Raw genomic sequence first — 19731 nt, forward strand, 5'->3', positions numbered from 1 at the left:
CTAAAAATGCTGCTTCCTGCCCACAGCTTTTATCTGAAAAACTGATGGTCACATCTCTTGTTATACAAACCTGAAGATATTAACCTATTTAGTTCATATGGAATCTGTGTTAAGAATTCCAGTAGGTCAATGTAGTCTGGATTTGAGATGCCCCCTACAGGCTTATGTGTTTGTAGACATGGTCCTAAGCTGGTGGTGCTCTGGAGGGTAGTTGTAGAACCTTTAGGAGGTGGGCCTGGCTGCCAAACTGCTTGGTGGCAGGGCTTACAGGTTACAGGCTAGCCCTTCTTCCATCCCAATTCCCTTCTTTCTGTTTTAGACTATGTGAAGAGGTGAAACATTCTGGTCACTTCAGTCACCATCAGGAGCTGACTGTCACCATGTCTGCTACTAGAGTGGGCAGTAGCCCCTCAAACCATGAACCGCAATGAACCCTTCTGCCAAATTACCGGTTACAGTTTGTGAAAAGTAACAGTTCAGAGGTTGTTACTATTGTGAACTCAGGCAGAAGCAGACCCAAAGCAACTGTGTGGACACACTTTCCAACCATACTCCAACATGTGTGTGTGTGTGTGTATGTATGCATTTGATATATATATAATATATATTATATATAATATATATATATATATATACATATATATATATTCATACTTACACACATAAACTCATGTACACATTCATGCACGTATATGTGTGCACACAAACACATGTACATACATGCACACACACACACACACACTCACAGGCACACACAAACACAGTGGTTATGGATAAAATTAGTTTCAAATAGCCAAATGCTACTAAAGTTCTGTATTTATGTATAAAGGAGGTGATTTTTGGATAAATATAAGAGAACTTTCTCTAAAGTATTGGCTTAAGAATTGCCTAGGTAGCCGCAGGAGCATGGAACTCCTCCCCTTGCAGGCTCAAGAGCATCAGGGAAGTTTACAGAGGAGTTGTGCAATCCACCGGAGTTTTGACTGGGTTAAATTTCTCCTGACTCTTTGATCCTTTGAGTTAAAAAAACAACAAACAGTCATGTGATGCTGTGTTCTGTGAGATATGCTCTGGATTTTTCTTGGAAGATATTAGATGTGTTACAAGCTCTGCGTTCTGATACCTTAGATAATAAAGATACCTGGATAGGGTTTGGAGCCCTGGAAAACATGGCTGAGAGGTGTTTATCCACCAGGTCTTCCTGGAAAAGAGAATGGAGCACCACTCAAATGAAAGAAAGCTTGGACTTCTTTAGTGGTGACAGAGACAAAGGCAAACTGCATTTCAACAGCCACACAACCCTTTCTCAATTCCAAATTTCAGAGAAATCTGAATGAAAGGATCAAAATCAATTCATGAATTCAGAGACACATTGAGAATTTAGGATGTGTTCCTTGACATTTTTCTTCTGCCGTGTTTTTTTTTTTTCCTCTGAAGAGATGGATATTTTCTCTGAAGAAGAACTTAAGCTTGAAATGTAGAATATTGGGCCAATTGTAAAAAGTGAAAGCAGCTGCCACATAACATACAGAGCTGTAAATTGTTATGACCTCTACAGAGACGTGAGATCACAAGCTAACCAAATGAACATCATCACGAAGGCTAACTGGAGACGCGGGCTCACCAAATGTTCAAGCTTTGGTGTAGAGTAGGTGCGGATGCAGCCACCATTTGAGTGGGTCAGAAGACAGGGACATTTAAGAGAAATTCTTCATGACTGGGCTTGAGTTACCATGCCCATTTGGAAGTGAAAGCCCACGAATCATAGGTGTGTGAATGATCAGGAATGTCCAGGGGCAGGAACAAAGCCCTGCCCACCTCTGTGGACTCTTTTTATGGGAGTAACAGCCTGGATTCCTGGACATAGGGGAAGCAGTCAGTTGTCTCTTGGTTGCAGGTTCAAACCTTTGCTTTTAAGAAGTAGAAAGCACAATCAGAAATAGGTAGTGCACAGTTGACTATTTTCTGTTAATGAAAGACAGATTGGAGTTAAAACACTGTGCACAGGTGGAGCCCTGCCTTGACTCCAGGATCTTACTGGATGTCAGCTCCAGGTCAGGCACCGGTGGCAGGGTCCTCTGCTGCAGAGGACTGTGTCTAGACACAGGGGAATTCCCTGTTGTTCCTAGAAAGGACAGAGCCGTGATCTGAAGTCAGGTACAAAGTCTACTTGAGACTGTACTTGACTCTTATAACAGAAACCACTTGACCTCAGAGCCAAAGGAATCACTTTTTCATAGTAAACAAAGGGAGAGGGTTGCAGAAGGAAGAGGAAATGTGGAGGCGATGCTCTGTCCCAATACCTTGATGGACTGAATTTGCCCTACACACTAACAGTAGAGCAGCAGAAAGCTAAGTATTTTCAGGCCTCAGTAGAATTTACCTCAGTATCTTACGTTGTTCTACACGTGCTGTCTAGCATTCAATTGAAAAAATAAATAAATAAAAGGATCCTCACAGAAACACAAGCTAATGCAGCTCATTGTTCATAGAGATTAGTGAAGTCAAACTATGAAGTGACCTGGATATTAGTTATGATAGAGACAATACACCAATTCTCCTAAAATACATCAAGAATTTTACCAGTGTTGTTAGTGAAGTGTCTAAGAAAGGCAGATAATAAGAATAACAACACAGCAAAACTCTTATCGTGTAATATCAACACTTTCTATAAAACATGGATTAAATAACAAAATAACCTGATAGAAGACCTGCTGAAGTGGTGTCTCAGCAGTAAAAAGCACTGGCTGTTCTTCCAGAGGACCTGGACTTGGTTCCCAGCACCCACATGTGGCTCATAACCATCCCCACTCCAGTTCCAGGGGATCTGAAGCCCTCTTCTGGCTTCCACCAGTGCTAGGAGTGGCAGTGGGGTTCATTTCCTTCAGTGGCGTAGTCACTAATAATTTGCTGTATTCCAGGAACTAACCTCACATGCTTATGCAGCTGATCTGGATTAATCTCAGTAGGTCTCACACACCCGCAAACCAAGAACAAGGGATAAACTTTTAAGTATGAGGGGGATGAGAGAAGTTAATAGAGCCTGAAAATAATCAAATTCATTGTCTGTAAGCATGAAAATATCAAAGAATTAGAAAAATTCAAGGATTAGCACTTTACACGTAAAAATAGCAATTTGAAATTGAACATAGAACTACAAGGGGCAAAACTCTAATTAATACTAAAAAAAATTGAGAAAAGGTTTGCAAAGCTCTGGAAGCCAATCTTCAATTGATAGTATAAAAAGCATAAAATATATAAAAATATAAACTGAGTTTTAAGCAAAAACTGAAGGGCTAGAAAGATAACTCTGTGGTTAAGACACACAACTGCTTTTGCAAAATAGCTGAGCCTAGTGTCCAGCATCCACACCAGGTGGCTTGCAACATGTATGTCATAAAACATTGGAAATTATTGTTACATTTATTAAAAAGTAAATAATCGTGAATTTGCTAATAAGAAATAAAAAATTACACCAAATATCATTACATATGCCTCAAGTTGGACTGTATCACACATTGGTAAAAAAGAGGAACTCTCTTGTATTGTGAAATGTACATAGCTATGGATGAACAACCCTAAATATATACCCTTGAAGAGTTATTGGTGTTTTCTCAGATGTCTGACGACTGTATAGGAGATAAACTGAGGTCCATTTTTCTAATGGAGTACTATTTAGCATTTAAAAGGAACATATACCCATCACATGGCGCAAGATGAATATGTGTGTGTGCTTTGATTTTATTAATATATAAAAAGTCAAAGGACACAGAGTTCTATCATTACTAATGCATGCATACTTTGATGATGACAAAGAGAAAAAAAAACCAGTACTTTCCATCCAAGGACACTTATTTACAAATTTTAAAAAATTACCAACTTTGTTTTTCTATGTGGTGTGCGTGTGTGTGTGCGCGTGTGTGAGTGTGTTTGTGTGTGTGTGTGTGTGTGTGTGCGCGCGCGCGTGCGTGAGTGTATGTGTGTGTGTTCTATAGCAAGAATGTGACAGTCTGAGCACAGCATGGGCTCTCTCCTTTCACCGTGTGGGTTGCCCGGATCAGCCTCAGGCTGTCAGACATGATTACAGGTGCCTTTACAGGTGACGGGCTGAGCCGTCTTGTGGGTACAAAGGGCTTTCCTTCTCAAGAGAGTAAATGGAAAGGACCCAGGCAGAGCCTACGATGCCAGCAAGACATGGTCCTCCGTCTCTGTTCTGAATACACGTTACTACACGTTCTTCCTGTGACACATACCATGCTGCTAAACCCCAGAGAGTGCAAACAGTGTTTGCCTCTTTCCAGAAAGTTCTCTGCTGTTATGTTGCATGAGAATCCCAGATTCCCGGCTCTGAAGTCTCTCCCACTTCAAGGACTGAGACTGAATTCTTTTTTGTATTTCCTCAGTCTGCGGATGGGTGTTCTTTACATAATGGTTCTGACTTTTAGTCATTTCAGCCTGGCCTGCATTTCTGCTAAGGAAGGCTTCCTTTCTGCACCTGTGCCTTTTTTCCTGTGACCCCATTTTCTCTCCCCAGCTTCTCTATTTCTGAACACCTCACTCATCCTCAAGACCGGTTCATTTATTATTATTATTATTATTATTATTATTATTATTATTTTCTTCTTATGAATTTTTTACTCCTTTCCAGAACATTTCATTATATCTGATTGTGATTATGAACTGGCAGCTCAGCAACTCCATTCTGGATTCTCTATGATCTTCCTGTCTGGTGATAGTGATAAAAAAAAAAACACAAAAACCAGTGGCCGCAATAGCAGTGCGATGACGATAATACCTGACCCATCGTCCCGTGAAGATGATCTCCCAATCACTGCCCTTTGATAACCATATTACACGGATCATTTTCACTGATCTTTAAAGATATCATTGTATTATGTTTTATTATCTCTACTCCAGCAGTGAGGAATATGAATTAGGAAGGCTAGGTAAATCCCTCCCTAGTGATGGAGTCAACAGAAATATCTCTCAGAAGCTGGGAGCTCCGTTTCTGAATTCCGACCTGACTGTAACTCTGCTTAGATGACATTTGAAATTGGACATTCTGAACATCTACTGGTATATTTTTCTGTGACTGGAAGGGCTTTGCTTTTTAAAAGTTATAACATGCATCGTGATATCCTGTACTCACTCTTTGTACTTTCTGTTTTGGGGGTTTTCTTCTTCTCTGTGTGACTTGTAGCTTTAGAGGAGGAGCACGTGTGAGGTATAAGTCCTTATTTCTCCTGAGTCATTTCGGTGAATACAAAAGATGTGTTACTCTTTGGATGATTTTGACTTGGTATAGCCTCTGCATCATGGGCTAGATGGTGAGAGACTAGGGAGGAGGGCTCTTAAGCCCTTCCTAGACCAGGTAGGCACTGCATGGAGTCAAACCACATTTCAAAGCATGAGTTGATTTCATGCATTCTTAGAGATTCGCTCTGCAATTAGTTCAGTGGTTAATTAGATTCTCTGATAGATTATTGGAATTTCTTACCTCTAAAAGTCCTGACTGACATTTCAGTAGGAACCTAACAAAGTATTGAAGTGTCCTAGTAGGAAGTGATTTTAAACCAGAATTCAACTCTTTGCAGAAAGGCAAGATATGATTTTATAGTGTGTCAGGATGAACAGAGTCTACTCTAGGAATTACTTATGTAAATGTGCCCAGTCTCAACCCACGTCCTCAGCCACTTCAGGGAAGGCCACTCATCACTTCTCTATTCAGTGAGCAAAAACGTTCAGTTATTTGCATCAAGTAAGCATCCAGGAATACCTTTGGACAAAACTTTTTATTTTTAATTTCTCTCAAAATTTAAAGATAAATACAGGGTACAGAATGTGTTCAAAATTTATTGCTGACAATTCAAAATATTCATGGAATGGAACTTAGGAAGAAAGTGTCCAATGGAAAAGTTCCATATAACTTGTCTGTACAATTAGCCATCTAAAACACAAGCCAGGGCACCCAATCTGAAATAAATAAAGTCTAAAATATGTTGAAGTAATTATTTCAAGGAACAAACATATTTGTCAGTTTAAATTACTCCCATCAGTCAGGAATATTCATGATATTTATGTAGCTGAGGGAATTGTTGTTTTGTTTTCAAATCATGCATAATAGCCCAAGTTTTTAGGAGATGGTGAAAACATTATTTTTCAAATTGATGCTGCTTGTGACATTAATGAAATGCTGCTTCTCAAAGGAGCAGGTGGAGTGACAGTGGAGTCTTGATGCAATGCTGCTTAATTCATTTGTCAATAAGCAGGTGCAGCTCTGAGAACTGGCAATGTTTCGGTCTGCCCACACATTGTTCTGATGCTCTACTTCAAAAGCTCATCTACCAAGCTTTGTATGAATTTGAAGAGATGGCCCAGTGGTTAAGAACATGGACTGGTCCAGGAACCCAAGTTCAATTCCCAACATCGTTGTCATATAGCTCAAAACTACTTGGAAGTGCAGCACTAGAGAGTCAGATGCACTCTGGGGACAACTGCACTCATGTTCACATACCCAGAGAGACATACACATATGCACAAAGCTTTAAAAATTAAATCTAAAAGAAAGCTCTTTGTTTTGCATTGAGTTCATCTGGACACATGCAGGCACTGTGGCCTATTTATAAATCAATCCATTTGCAAGCAATGGCTGTTATTTTGCTAGTGACAATGTGAAGACATTGTCTTTGATGTTTTGCCAATATTTTAGTCATATTGGAAAAATTAACAGTAGCCAATGGTTTCTTTCAAAGTGAACACATGGATGGCTTCTTATGTGAGCAATGCCATCAAGCTTCTAAATATGGAAAGCCAGAAATGTTACAGATCCTCAAAAGTCTGAGCATGTGTATGTGGACAGGAGATGCCTACAACATATGAACAGTACTGAGATGTTAGCTAAGTGGAGTCAGCTCTTAATTAGATCATTAACCCTCAGAAGTGTCTCTGCATAGGGGATTGAAATTTTAATGGGCCTTAGGTCCTGGTAAATTTTAAATTCTGCCTTAGAAAGAAAGATTATTATGGGACTGAAGAAATCAAGTTTAAAAGAGCACAGCTACAAAACTCTGTGTGTGTGTGTGTGTGTGTGTGTGTGTGTGTGTGCATATATGTGTGTCACTATGCATGTGTGTATATATGGATTTGTGTGTGTGTGAGAGAGAGAGAGGTAGAGAGGGAGATGAAGAATGAGTGAAGAGAGAGAGAGAGAGAGAGAGAGAGAGAGAGAGAGAGAGAGAGAGAGAGAGAGAGAGAGAGAGAGAATGGATGCATGTGTGTGCAGGCTCCTGTACTTGTACCCACGGAGCCAGAAGTTGATGTTGGGTGTCTACGTAAGTCTTTCAGTGCTGCATTTTTGAGACAAGGTCTTTCACAGAACCTGGAGCTCACTGCATAGGCTGGGTGACCTGGCCAGTGAGCCCTCAGGATCCTCTTGTCTCTGCCTCCCCAGATCTGGGGTTACAGATGTGTGGCACCATACCCAGCTTTTCTGGAAGCTGAGGATCTGAACTCAGGTCTTCACATTGCCGTAGCAAGCACTTGATCTACTGAGAAATCTTCTGACACTTTTATAAGATAACTGTGGGAGTGGGGGTGTCTCTGACTCCTTTGCCTGCTCCTGGGATGCCTTTCCTCCTACTGGATTGGATTGCCTCTTCTAGCCTTGGTATGAGGGTTTGTGTTCATCTTACTGCATTTTACTATGCCGTATTAGGTTGATATCCCTGGGAAGTCTGTTGTTTCTCTGAAGGTAAGCAGAGGAGCAGTGGATCTGGGGAAAGGAGAGGTGGGGTTGGAGGAGAAGGAGGAGGGGCCGCAGCAGGCAAGGATTATATGAGAGAAAAATTAATTAAAAATTTAAGGAGTGTCAGTTTCTTTCACTCATATCCCATGCATTTACATACCCAAGTTCAAGACAGGCACAAGAAAGAAAATTGCAACGGGGAACGTACTAGACTTCAGGGAGGAAAATGAGGTGTATCATTGTAGTGCCATCCCCATATTGTTAATTATTTGTACAGAATTCACATTTATATACAAGTTCTGCATCCCCAACAAGACCACGTTCATTGCTGTTAGGAGTAGTCAGTTCCCCAGAGCTTCCTCTTTTCACAGGCCTGTTGATGCTCTGATTCATGAGAAAATAAGTCCGCATCTGCTTCAAGTTAGACTCTGGTTTACACTGACTTGTGGGAGATGGTGTGGTGCCTTATGTTTGAAAGACCAGCCTTTCCCTAAAAGCAGCTCTCAGAAATGATCTGCCTGATGGAGACCACAACCCGGAGCACAGCAGGTGCCCGGATTTTAGCAGCCTTGGATTGAATCCAACATTCTCTCCTGCTGAGGCATCCTCTCCCCTCATCATTATTCTCTGGAATTGATCTCTCCATGCAGTCAGCTGCAGCCAGGAAATCTGCAGTCATTTTAGGCTTACTGAGTCTTTGCCCTAATCATGCAAATACCACATTTCACCCCATCTCCATCCTGCAGTATGATGCTGGTTCAGGCCTTCATTATCACTTTGGGCTAATGGGATGCCTCTCTAATCACCCATTAGTCATTGTACTACTGTCAACAATGGCCTCTGCCATTAGCTGATAAATCAAAAAGTCTTTAGGTTGGTTATATATGATCCAAAAGTATCTCTGTTACTCTCGACAGCCTCTCACCTTGAACCTGACTGAAGTTGTGCAAAGTTTGGTATAGTTTCCCAAACACACTAACTTTGTCTCTCAGTTCATTGTTTCTATTTTATTTTGCAAATTTTTCCCTAGTGTCCACCGTTCTCCTCTGACCAAGAAACACATGTTCATATTGCAACAAACAGCTGAAATGTGTGATGTTCATTATCCTTTGCGGAGTGTTCTGTGTGCATAAGGCTTTTTTTGGTAGCACATACAGCATTTCACTGTATATTCCCTTCACCTTATCTATATTCCCATGGTGGATGGAAATTCCCTTGAAATGCAGACTCTATTGTAATTTAGGAAAAGCAGTGCTCAAGAGAAAAATGCCATGTGACAGGGTTCAAGCAGAGGGTTTTTTTTTTTTAATTAGGGAAAGGGATCATAAAAAGGGGGTAAGGGAAGGGGGAGAAAGGAAAGAGGGGGCAGAGGGGAGAGAGAGAGAGAGAGAGAGAGAGAGACAGAGAGACAGAGAGACAGAGACAGAGACAGAGACAGAGACAGAGACAAAGGGAGAGAAAGAAAGAGAGAGAAGGATGAGAGGTGGGCAGGGCCCTTTTCAAAGGGAACTCAGTGAATGTGCACAGGTGGTGCTCTTAGTGGCTGCAGCTGAGGGTGTATCCTGTCAGAACACCAAGGACAGGGTAGTACAGATGCCTGAATACTAACAGACTCTGTTTTATTCATCTCAATTTCTTAAGAAACTTGCCAATTTTTTAAACAAAATAGGAGATGTTTAATAAATATTCATTGAATAGATGGCTAAAGCTATGGAAGATAATACCTGGTTTTTCAACAGGAGTTTGACATGGAAGTCATATTTCTTTATTACTGTGGAGAGGCATTGTCTACAAAGATAAAAACAAAAAATTTGATTAACTTTGTGTAGAAAAATTAATATCATCTCTAGCACAGACATTTATCACGAGTTGTAATTTTTCCAAGATTCTCTTAGTTAGAATGTCAACATTACTTGATATGAGTTAAAAAAATTTACCTTGAAATTATTTTATTTTCACAGAATTTCAGAACTAATTCACAGAGTTCTTATGTCAATTCCAAGTCTATCACACTTGGCCCATTATCCTTTAAAACATATTTAAAATTGTAAAGATTTTCACAATTCCACCATTCCCACAAGGTGCATAGATCATAGTTCACGTGGCGTTCAACAGGCTTCTGAATAATTGTTTATATTAGGTTAGCCTCTGCCTCTGGCCCTGTCTGTGGGGGTTATCTTGATTTAAGTTAATGGAAATGGGATGATCCACCCTGGAAATAGTGGTACCATTCCTCAGGCTTGGGTCCTGCACTAGTATTCACCTTTCGCTTCTTCCTGACCACAGAGGTCTACATTCAGCTACATCAAGCTCCTATTGCCTTGACATTTCTGTCATAATTATTGTACCCTCAAATTAAATTGTCTGTGTCATTGTATGTTATCACAGTAGCTAGAAAAACAGCGAATACAGCCAGCAACTTGATCTATCATGCATACATAATGAAAGTCTTTGAAAGTCCAAAGGGGTCAGTGTTTGCAAAGCTTCCATATGGCAGACCACAGGGGACTTCTTGGAGAGGGATATGCCTGCAGAGAGCTGGGGTCTCTGCTTTCTTTCTTGTTCTTTTAAATCGGCTCCTCCCTGACCTCTGTAATATCTTATAAGTATCGACATGCACCCTTGAGTCCCTCATGCCATCATGAACCTCAAAAGATTACAAAGCCTCAGTTCAGAGCTGGTTAATCACAGGCACCAGTGATAATTAACACATGAAGGGTAGTCACGGAGTCTCCAGTGTCACCACCTCCAGGTAGACCTTGCTAACACTGAATTGGAGAACACAGAAAGAGTTTACTACAAAACTGAACTCCGGCTTGTTAGTAGAGCAGTAGAATGAACTGTTCACATCTTTTAGGATGTGAACACAGGAACTTCTGTGTTGATGTAAGACCAGAGGAGAATGAGTTGGCTCTACAAAACCCAAATGTAATTCATAAGCAGATAACAGTAAATGTTAGTATTAAGAAATATTAAACATGCAGTCTTTACAAAATTTATGATGGATGGGGTTGTCTTCGGCAACAGATTACTCTATTACTTCTTTGCCACTTCTCTAACTGTTCTAGCTTTATCTGTGTTGAGTGGGGTGTGGGTGATTTGAGCAGAGATTCCTACCAGCTTGGCTGTTCAGAGCACTTTCTAAAACATTATTAACTTTATCTCCTTATTTGTCTTGAAATTCCTGAGCTGAATTGAATAATGAGTTATACAGACAAAAACCTACATGGAAAACCCATTAATATACTTTACGGTAGCTTCCTTCTCAGACATTATCACATTATCACTTTAGCTGTCATTTCTAAGACTAAATACATAACGTCTATACAAGCAGAGTGGTAAGAAAATAATAGTGTGCTTTTACATAAAATCTGTTCCCAACGCTAAAAAGACCTCAGGGACACACCTACTCCTTCATTTTGTTTGTTAATATATACATATATTCTACTTTTTTAAAAAAACTAATTGGAAATATTGCTAGTATATAATTTTCTCAACTTATAAGAAATCAATGAACCATGGAAGGGGGAGGATCCAAGGGAAAGCCCCTGTCATTATTCTAGTCATCAAGGGCTTGGTCCTGTGTTGTTGATGTTTTGTTGAGAAGGGATTTTGGTGTGTAGTCCAGGATGGCATAACACTTGCAGTTTTGTGGATTCATGCCCTATCCCCACCCCCCACTTCCTGAGAGTTGGCATTGCAGATGTGGACCCCTGGGTTGGTGGTGGTTGGCATCTGAGTCTATGAAGTATGAAGGAAGACACTGACTCCCAGAGAACTAAGGCCTGCAGTGGCTTTCACGAGGCTGGGAAGGAAACCAACCACCAAGCAACACAGAGGATAGATGGGTGGGCATGCAATGGAAATAGAAGCTTTGCGCAGCTCTGCATCTGTGTGATTTTTGTTATTATTGCTGCTGTTTTTGTCTTTAACATCATTGTTTTAGTTCCTATAATAGAAGAGGAGAACTACTGGGGTGTGGCATCTTCTCCAGCCTGCCTGGATTGTTGCCTATCACTCTCAGGATAAAGCTAAAAAGTAGAGGTGTTTAAACTGAACCTAGGCTGTCCCTGTTAGGTGTTCTATATCGTTTATTACAGTAGGACTTTTGTTTTGTCCTGATTTAACTCCTTGGACATCCATGCACAGCAGCCAAGGCCAACAAATTGGTGAGGGACAAGTGGTGTCATCTTTGGGACCATTTTCTCACAGCCTCTGCTTCTTCACTCTGTGTCCCAAGAGCCAGGCCCAAGTCACAATCTTCAAACAAACCAGTGGGAGGTGATAACTCCTCTCCCAGAAATCTGCCATTTATACAATGGCTTGTTATTTTTGCTCTCTCTCTACTTCCAGTTTACCTCTTTGGTGTCTGTTTCTCCACAGCCTGTGCATAGATTCATTTTTTAAAAATGAAGCTGCAGCCTTAGTTAATATTGCCAGCAACCTGTATGTGGTCCTTGTACCTATCTGTGAAGAAAAAATTTGGATTGGATGATCTTGGGACCCCTTTTCAGTCCCAACCATTTTATGATGGTACAGAATGAGCCTAGATGTTTTGTGAATGACACTGACGTGTGGGGAGAAGCCAATATAAGGTCACAATGGTTTAATGCAAAAATTCAGTCCTTGCAGATTCCAATGTACCTGCATTTGGCCCTCCTGCTAATGGTGACTTAAGAGCCTGGGGTCAGTTATCTGCCCTCTCAGAGCCTCTGTTTCCTTGATTCTGAAGCAGAGAAGATGTAGCGCTGAGAGGAGATGTAGGTGAGAAATGCATGCAGAAATATACAATAGTTTCACAAAGTGATGAGTTCTATTAATATTCCACAAACCAATTTAAGAACCTTTATAGCAGGCTTTGCTTTAGGACTTAATGCCATCACCTGCAACACACACCAGAGTTACACCTCCTACACCCCAGGTTCTTCCTGGTTCTACACAGAATAGTTTAATTCCAGAGAAAACCAAACAATAGCCCTGATGTCATCTGGTTTTACTTCCTGATGCATCTATTCTAAACAACACAGGCATACCTTTAGGTTCGAGGATCAATTATGAGGTGCCCGGATTCTGTCACTTGGGTTTTCCAATTTGAATTCACACTCCTCTACTTTTGGCACACCAACTATATCAGGGAGGTCCAGAAGAATTTTAAACAGGTGATGGTGGCTTTCAAGGTGTGGGAACTGAGTTTTACAATGAGCTGAGTTACACAAATACCCAAATTCACAAAATGAATAAGAAAAGGGAAATCTTTGGAGTGTAATAACCAACAGCAGAGATATTTCATAATGAAAGCCATATTCTTCCACAAGTGCCTCTGAGTAGCTGTAAAAGCTCGATAATTATTAACAGAGCTGGGCAAAGGGAGGTAGGTACGCAGTAAAGTGAAAGAGCAGACAAGGTACCAGTGGAGGGACAGTGTTTACAACTGACTGAAAAGATATTTGATCTGGCATTTGAGAATTCAGTGAGAAACAAAACATCTTACCTGGATATTTTCCAAATATGTGTAAATTCTAGAAGCCGGTTCAGATGAAACTGTCTGTGGTCATCTCCACTCTGTAGACAAAAGACTATATTAATATTTATGGAGAGACTAGGAATGAGGAGCAGATAAAAATAGGTCTGCAGCTTCCTGCTGTCATTTCACTCACCTCCTCTGATAACCTCCATTTGTCATTTTTATACTTTGTTTTAAACAACTTCCACTACTTTTCCTTAACTGTGTGAGCTTTCCTTCCAAGTGAACAGGAAGCTAAGCCTTGCATGAGGATAAGCCCAGAGGACGCTGGGAAAACATATGGGTATCACCCAGGACAAATAGTAACTTGTCCTAATAAGGAGATGTAGCACGAATAGTAAAAACCCAGAGACAGATACTGGGGTTCAAGCTGAAGATGAGAGAAGCAAAGCGGCCAGCCACTCGAGAGTTCTCACCTCTATCAATGCTCAGACTGAGGGGGCGATCCCTGAACCTCAGCCTGCACTGCTGCTCAGACTGCCTGCTCTCCACCAAACCTCAGACTCAATAAGTTCCTGTCTCCTACCATCTTAAATTCCTCTCTCTATCCAGTCGTGTCTCTCCTGTCTCCACCTCCCTAGTACTGGGACTGAAGGAGTATTATCCCAAGTGCTGGGATTAAAGGTGTGAGCTCTGTTTCTTTTTTAGACAGATTCACTCTCATGTAGCCCAGGGTGGCCTTAAAATCAACAGAGATCCATCTGCCGTTGTCTCCAGAGTACTGGGGTGTGTGCTACCCCTTCCTGGCGTCTCTTGGCTAGCTAGTGTGGCTAGCTTTGCACTCTGATCTTCAGGCAAGCTTTATTTGTTATATCATAAACAAAACATCACCACAGGAAAAAGGCTTTTGACACCAATTTTCCTACTTTCTTCTTCTCTTTTCCCTTTTCCCCCTCCCTCCCTTTTGACTTCTCCTCCTTGGGCCTCCTCCTCTTCCTCCCCTCTGTTTTTTCTTCCATGTGCACACCAAGTCATGACAGTGTGACATCTAACTTGCCAGATGATCTGACAGAAGATACCTAAATGATTCCATTTGCTTTTTTTTTTTTTTCTTTACCTTGTCTTGCTTCCAAAGTGTAAGGGAGCCACTTCATGTAGGCAAATAAATTACAGCTATTGGTAACTATAGATTCTAGGAGTCATTAATTGGCAATTTATTTTTCTTCAAATTGACAGGAGTGTCTATCTTAAAACATTAGTCTTATGGCCCCTATGCACACACGCGCGCGCGCGGGGGCACACACACACACACACACACACACACACACACACACACACACACACACACACACACACACGATTCCAGGTTCTTTCCCAGTAAGCATTCATGCAACCCCTGTGCATAAGTGCTCACAGTCGCCTATCCTTCATCGTAATGGCCTTGTGGACCACAGGAGGGCGACATGTTTCATTGTTGAAACCTGTTTCTTATAGTCTGTGTTGTAAGTGCTCCAAGCTCATACATCTTATTTTTGAAACTGCCCATGTTCCTGACAGAAAATATCAGAAGGAAGTCCTAGATATTGCTACATGTCAAAGGTGAATTCATCTTTATGCTGTCCAGTTTTGTGAGTAGGTTAAAAAGAAGCTAGGGGACGTGGAAAGAGTAAGGTCAGCGTTATACCACAATAGTTTGAGAGCACACTGTTAGAAACAGCGAAGAAATGCTAAGAGGAATTCACATTACAGTCACCAGAGTGACTATGACAGAAATTATGGGACTGATATTGTTTTATCTTTTGAAACAGAGAACGCTGAAGGTTAGCTCCATATAAATTGGTAAAACATGGGAAATTACAAAGTGGTGGTGGTGGTGGGGGGGAGCAAATGGGAGACTGTTGAATTTGTCGCCCTCGTGTGATCAACCAATGACATTACAATGAAGGATATGCCACTTTAAGCTCTTTTGCACAGGTTTTGGAAGAAAACTTACTGGAAAAAGAGGCAGAAGAATTTAGTGTGTGTGTGTGTGTGTGTGTGTGTGTGTGTGTGTGTGTGTGTGTGTGTGTGTGTGTGTGTGCCAAATGACTAATGTTTTAAGACATAATTAGATAATTAATGCAGTTGAATTGTTGTAACATGAAGAACTTCATTTTCCACAGTTGATAATTCAAAGCAAGCCTATAAATAACTTTTTTACAATGAAATTGTCTTATTTACATGTCTCCATACTTGATACTCATATTTACTGTAAAACTATTTTATTTGTCTCCAGACTTGTGTTTTGAGGAGGAGGAAATTGATCTTTATTTTATTGTCATTTATCTGGAATACATATCTCAAATATTTATTTATTTTAGATATATGGTGTTAGTCTGCTTGTTCATAGGTGCCTCATATGTTTTCAATGGCTGCAGATCTTAGAACAAGCTGGATCCCTGGAACTGGAGTGGCTTTGTGGGTACTAGGAACTGAACCTGAGTCCTCTCTAAGAGCAGGTAGTGCCATTAATCACTGTGCCATATTTATGGTTCCCTAGAAAAACTAGAAAGGATACCTCAGCTGCCATGGAACACATTGTGCACATTATTTTCTCTAAAGCTGACTTAGTATTTTTGTTTTAAGGAAAAACAAATTATTTTTTTTCTCATTGGAAATCTTTTACTGAGCCAGGTCTGGCTGTGCATGCCCGTGATCTCAGAATCTGAGAGAATGGAGGATTATGCATTGGGAGTCAGCGTAGGCTACATGGTAAGATCTTGTATTGGAAAAAACTCTATTACTGTTATCAGTTTGTGAGTACCCTCTGAGCTAGAGGGAAATCATGTTTCTGTGATTAGCTTATGCAGTTTTGACAGCACGTTTGATCACATTTAAAAGAAATTTAAAGAGAATTGAAATGTTAAAGGAAAAACATTCAGTTATTTACATGGTATTTCACTGAGGTGGAAGCATTAAAAGTTTTGAAATATATGTTGATTTCTAAGACCATAAGGTTGCTTTCTGGACAATCACAGCATTGTGATGAATTGAGCCTCATAAGGCTTTGCACAATTAGAAAGCATTAAGGTAACTGCTGAAAGGCAACAAGTTCAATAAATTTAGTCAAGTGATAACAATGTCTATATTCCTGCTGTAATGCAGAACACTAACTAAATTTGCAATCTTCCCAGAAAGGAAAAATACATTGTTCATGCATTTTTATAATTGAAATTCTGAAAATCAAAGAGAATTTGGTATTACTTTAAAAGTAGAATTAAGAAAGAATATTCACTGTTTGTAAAGACTAAAAAATACACTTCAAGTATAGTAATTTAAATTATAAAGGAGTGCGAGCCGATAAGCTGTATTAAGTTCATCAGTATCCCACAGGTCTCCAAGAAGGAAAACGTTGCACAATTTGTGTTAAAATGGAAGTAGCTTTCCTGGTTTGCTCTCTGTTTCTTGTGGTTAAACCACCATGACTAAAACTAACTTGCGGATGAAAAGTTGTTACTTGGCTTATGGGTTACATCATTGAAGGAGGGCAAGGCATGAATTGAAGGCAGGAATTGAAGCAGGGACCATACAGGAATGCTGCTTACTGGCTTGCTACTTTTTATCCACAGTCCAGGCCCACTTTTCCTTGGACAATGCTGCCCACGATGGGTTGTACTCTTCCATGTCATCTACTCGTAAAGAAAATGCCCCCTACACATACCCACAGGCGAGTGTGATGGGAGCAGTTCTCAGATGAGGTTACCCTTTCCCAGCTGACTATAGATTATGTCAAGTTGAGAGCTGAAGCTGACAGTGACTATACTATGGTGGTTTGAATGAAGACATCCCCCATAGGCTCATATATTCGAGTGCACGGTTACCAGTTGGTGAATCTGTTTGGGAAGGATTAATGCAGGAGTTCTTTCACTGGATGGGAGTGGGCTTTGAGTTTCAAAACCCCATAGACCATTCTGAGCTAGGACTCTGTATGCCTCCTGCTTGTGGATCAGATGCAAGCTAAGCTCCCAAATACTACAGCAGAACCCTGCCTGTTTGCCTCTCTTGCTGCTGTATTCCCTTCCATGTTGGTCATTGACTGTGGGCCTCAGGAACTGTGAGCCCCAATTAAATGCTTTGTTTTACAAGTTATTTTGGTTCTGGGTTTTTGGCAGGGCAATAGAAAAGTAATTAATGCAGTAACCATCATTTTATTTTTTTCTGGTCATATATAGGACTTGCCACTGAGAATATAATTAATGGGTATTGAAAGTTTTACAACAAAAACTGTGATATGTCAAAATTGTTGATATTTTGATAAACATTGTGATTTCTATAGTTTAGGTCTTGAGTGTTTTTCACAGGCCCATATGCTGAAGGCTTGATCTTGGGCTATTTGGCATGGGGTGGAGTCTTTTAAAAAGGGGGTCATGGTTGGGTCACTGGAGTCCTAGTCTTGAAAGAGATCGCCAGACCACAGACTTGCTCGCTCCCTAGCATTGTGATTTCTGCAGCTTAGATCCTGAGTGTGTCATTTCTTAGTTGTTCAAACACTCTTAATTCTTTTTTAAAATGTCGTGTCTTCTCTTCTGCAAAGTGATACTGAGCATGTCACATGTCTTGAAAGACCAGGTTTGGAGAGAGAGGGATCCTGAGCATCTTTCTCATACTCTTTGTGAAAGTTACCATGGTTCCAACTGGGAGGCAGAGGTAGCCGACTCCTCTATCTACCCGCTGCCATGGAGTAGACATCTTGTCAACCTTGTTCACAGTTCTATTCAGCAACATGGGGACTTCTAAACAGAAATGACACAGTGAATACTCACAGAAAGAACAAAGGATTCACTGTATCTTTGTCTTTAGTCATGTTGTCTGTTTTTATTTTTTAACCTTTAATTTTGTCTTTTTATTAAAACAGGGTCTCACCATATATGTTGGGTGACTAGCAACTCCCTATCTAGAATAGACTGGCCTCGAACTTACAGAGATCCATCTGTTATATATTTCTAAACAACAGCACTACTTCAAGGAAAACAAATGTTATTTTTACTCTTCTCCCATCCTTCTGAAACTAGGCAGGAATTTGTGATGTTTACTGCTGGAAGTAAAGCGACTATGGAGCATCTGAAAGAGTCGTGGACTCAGTTGTCTGTATGACTCAAATCTCAAATCTCACAATGAAAATGGGCATTTACAGTGGCAGCTGCAGACTGTGCACCACAGCTCAGCTATGTGTTCCTGCCCGGACCGCAATGACAATGGCCACAATGGCAAAGATGCAGCACCAGGCTTCATTTCTTACATGATGAGTGCAATAACCAACCTGCTTTCACTGGAACCTCACTTCCCTTTATACTGACTAGGAGACTGTGGACCGTATAGTTAATTTCTTAACTATTTGGCACTTTAATTACAGATGATATGGAGACAACAGCATTTATCACTGCTTTTTTTCACTTCACCTATTTAACCCTCTAAAAGCTCCAGGCAGTACCTGAAACCTCCTACATATACACAGAACGAGCTTGTCATTAAATCCTATGCTGTCCCAGGGTTTGGGCAGGGTGGACATAACTGTGGGAAAACAAAATCAAGTAAATGAAAATACACATTGTCCTAGTTAGCTTCTTTCTCACTGTGGTGAAACACTGACCAAAAAATAGCTTGAGGGGGAAAGGTTTGTCTTATCTTACATCTTACAGTCTGTCATGGACAGAAGACAAGGCAGGGACCTGGAGCAAGCCATGGAGGAAATCTGCTGATCGGCTCTCTTCTCACAGTGGCTTGCTCAGTCTGCTTTCCTATACAACTGCAGACCCACTGTCAAAGCTGACACCACCATCAGTGGGCTAGGCCTAGCTGTCAATCGTCATTCAGAAAAGGAGCCACAGATGTGCTCACCGGACAACCTGATATAGACAGTTCTTAGTCTCAGGTTCCCTCTTCTCAGGCAACCCTAGTTTGACAAACATATACATAAAATGAAATTTTTGACCACTTATCCCTTATCTCAAATCTAAATTAGAGTGGTGTGGAAGCAGCTGGGATGGTGTAAAAACTCTCAAGTTTCATAGTTTGGCTCAAATCTAAGATCACTAGTTCCTTCTCTGCAGTCTGAGGTAATTACAGTGGGATGCTGTTTCTGTTAGTATTTGATTAACAGAGTTATGAATATTCAATTTTTTTTAGATAAATGTCTCATATAAACATGCTTTATGTGTATCAAATAAGTGTATTAGAACTGTATGAGCTTAAGATAGGTCTTCCATTATCGAATATTTGTTCTTAACAAAGTTTATGCATGTGTGACTCTATATAAGTATGAGCATGTGAGTGCAGATGCTTGTAGAGGCCAGAAGGTGGCCCTGGATCCCTGGAGCTGGAGTAATGGGCAGTTTTCAGCCACTAGATCTCAGGACTGGGGCTAAACTCCAATCCTCTGCAAAAGCAGCAAGAGATTTTAGCCACTGACCCACCTCTCTGAACCATGTGTACTTTAATTTCTGTGAGATGGAAGCACTAATGCTTTGTGGACTACTACACCAGT

General features: G+C 40.7%; 1 protein-coding gene across 3 annotated transcripts in view; it reads right to left on the reverse strand.

The window, feature by feature from the left end:
• The window catches only part of Pik3c2g (phosphatidylinositol-4-phosphate 3-kinase catalytic subunit type 2 gamma), a 302408-nt gene that overhangs the window by 257671 nt on the left and 25006 nt on the right, over positions 1–19731 (reverse strand). For 2 of the 3 annotated variants that reach the window (XM_035448879.1, XM_027429943.2), the window contains exons 6-7: positions 13236–13306; positions 9469–9532 (exon numbers count right to left, since the gene is read on the reverse strand). In XM_035448879.1, coding sequence (XP_035304770.1) covers positions 9469–9532; positions 13236–13306 — 135 coding nt within the window. Of the gene's footprint in view, positions 1–1141; positions 1202–9468; positions 9533–13235; positions 13307–19731 lie in introns of all 3 variants that reach the window. The other variant, XM_035448878.1, reaches the window with a different exon arrangement.

The sequence above is a fragment of the Cricetulus griseus genome, chromosome 8 (assembly GCF_003668045.3).
Source record: "Cricetulus griseus strain 17A/GY chromosome 8, alternate assembly CriGri-PICRH-1.0, whole genome shotgun sequence".
NCBI lineage: Eukaryota > Metazoa > Chordata > Mammalia > Rodentia > Cricetidae > Cricetulus > Cricetulus griseus.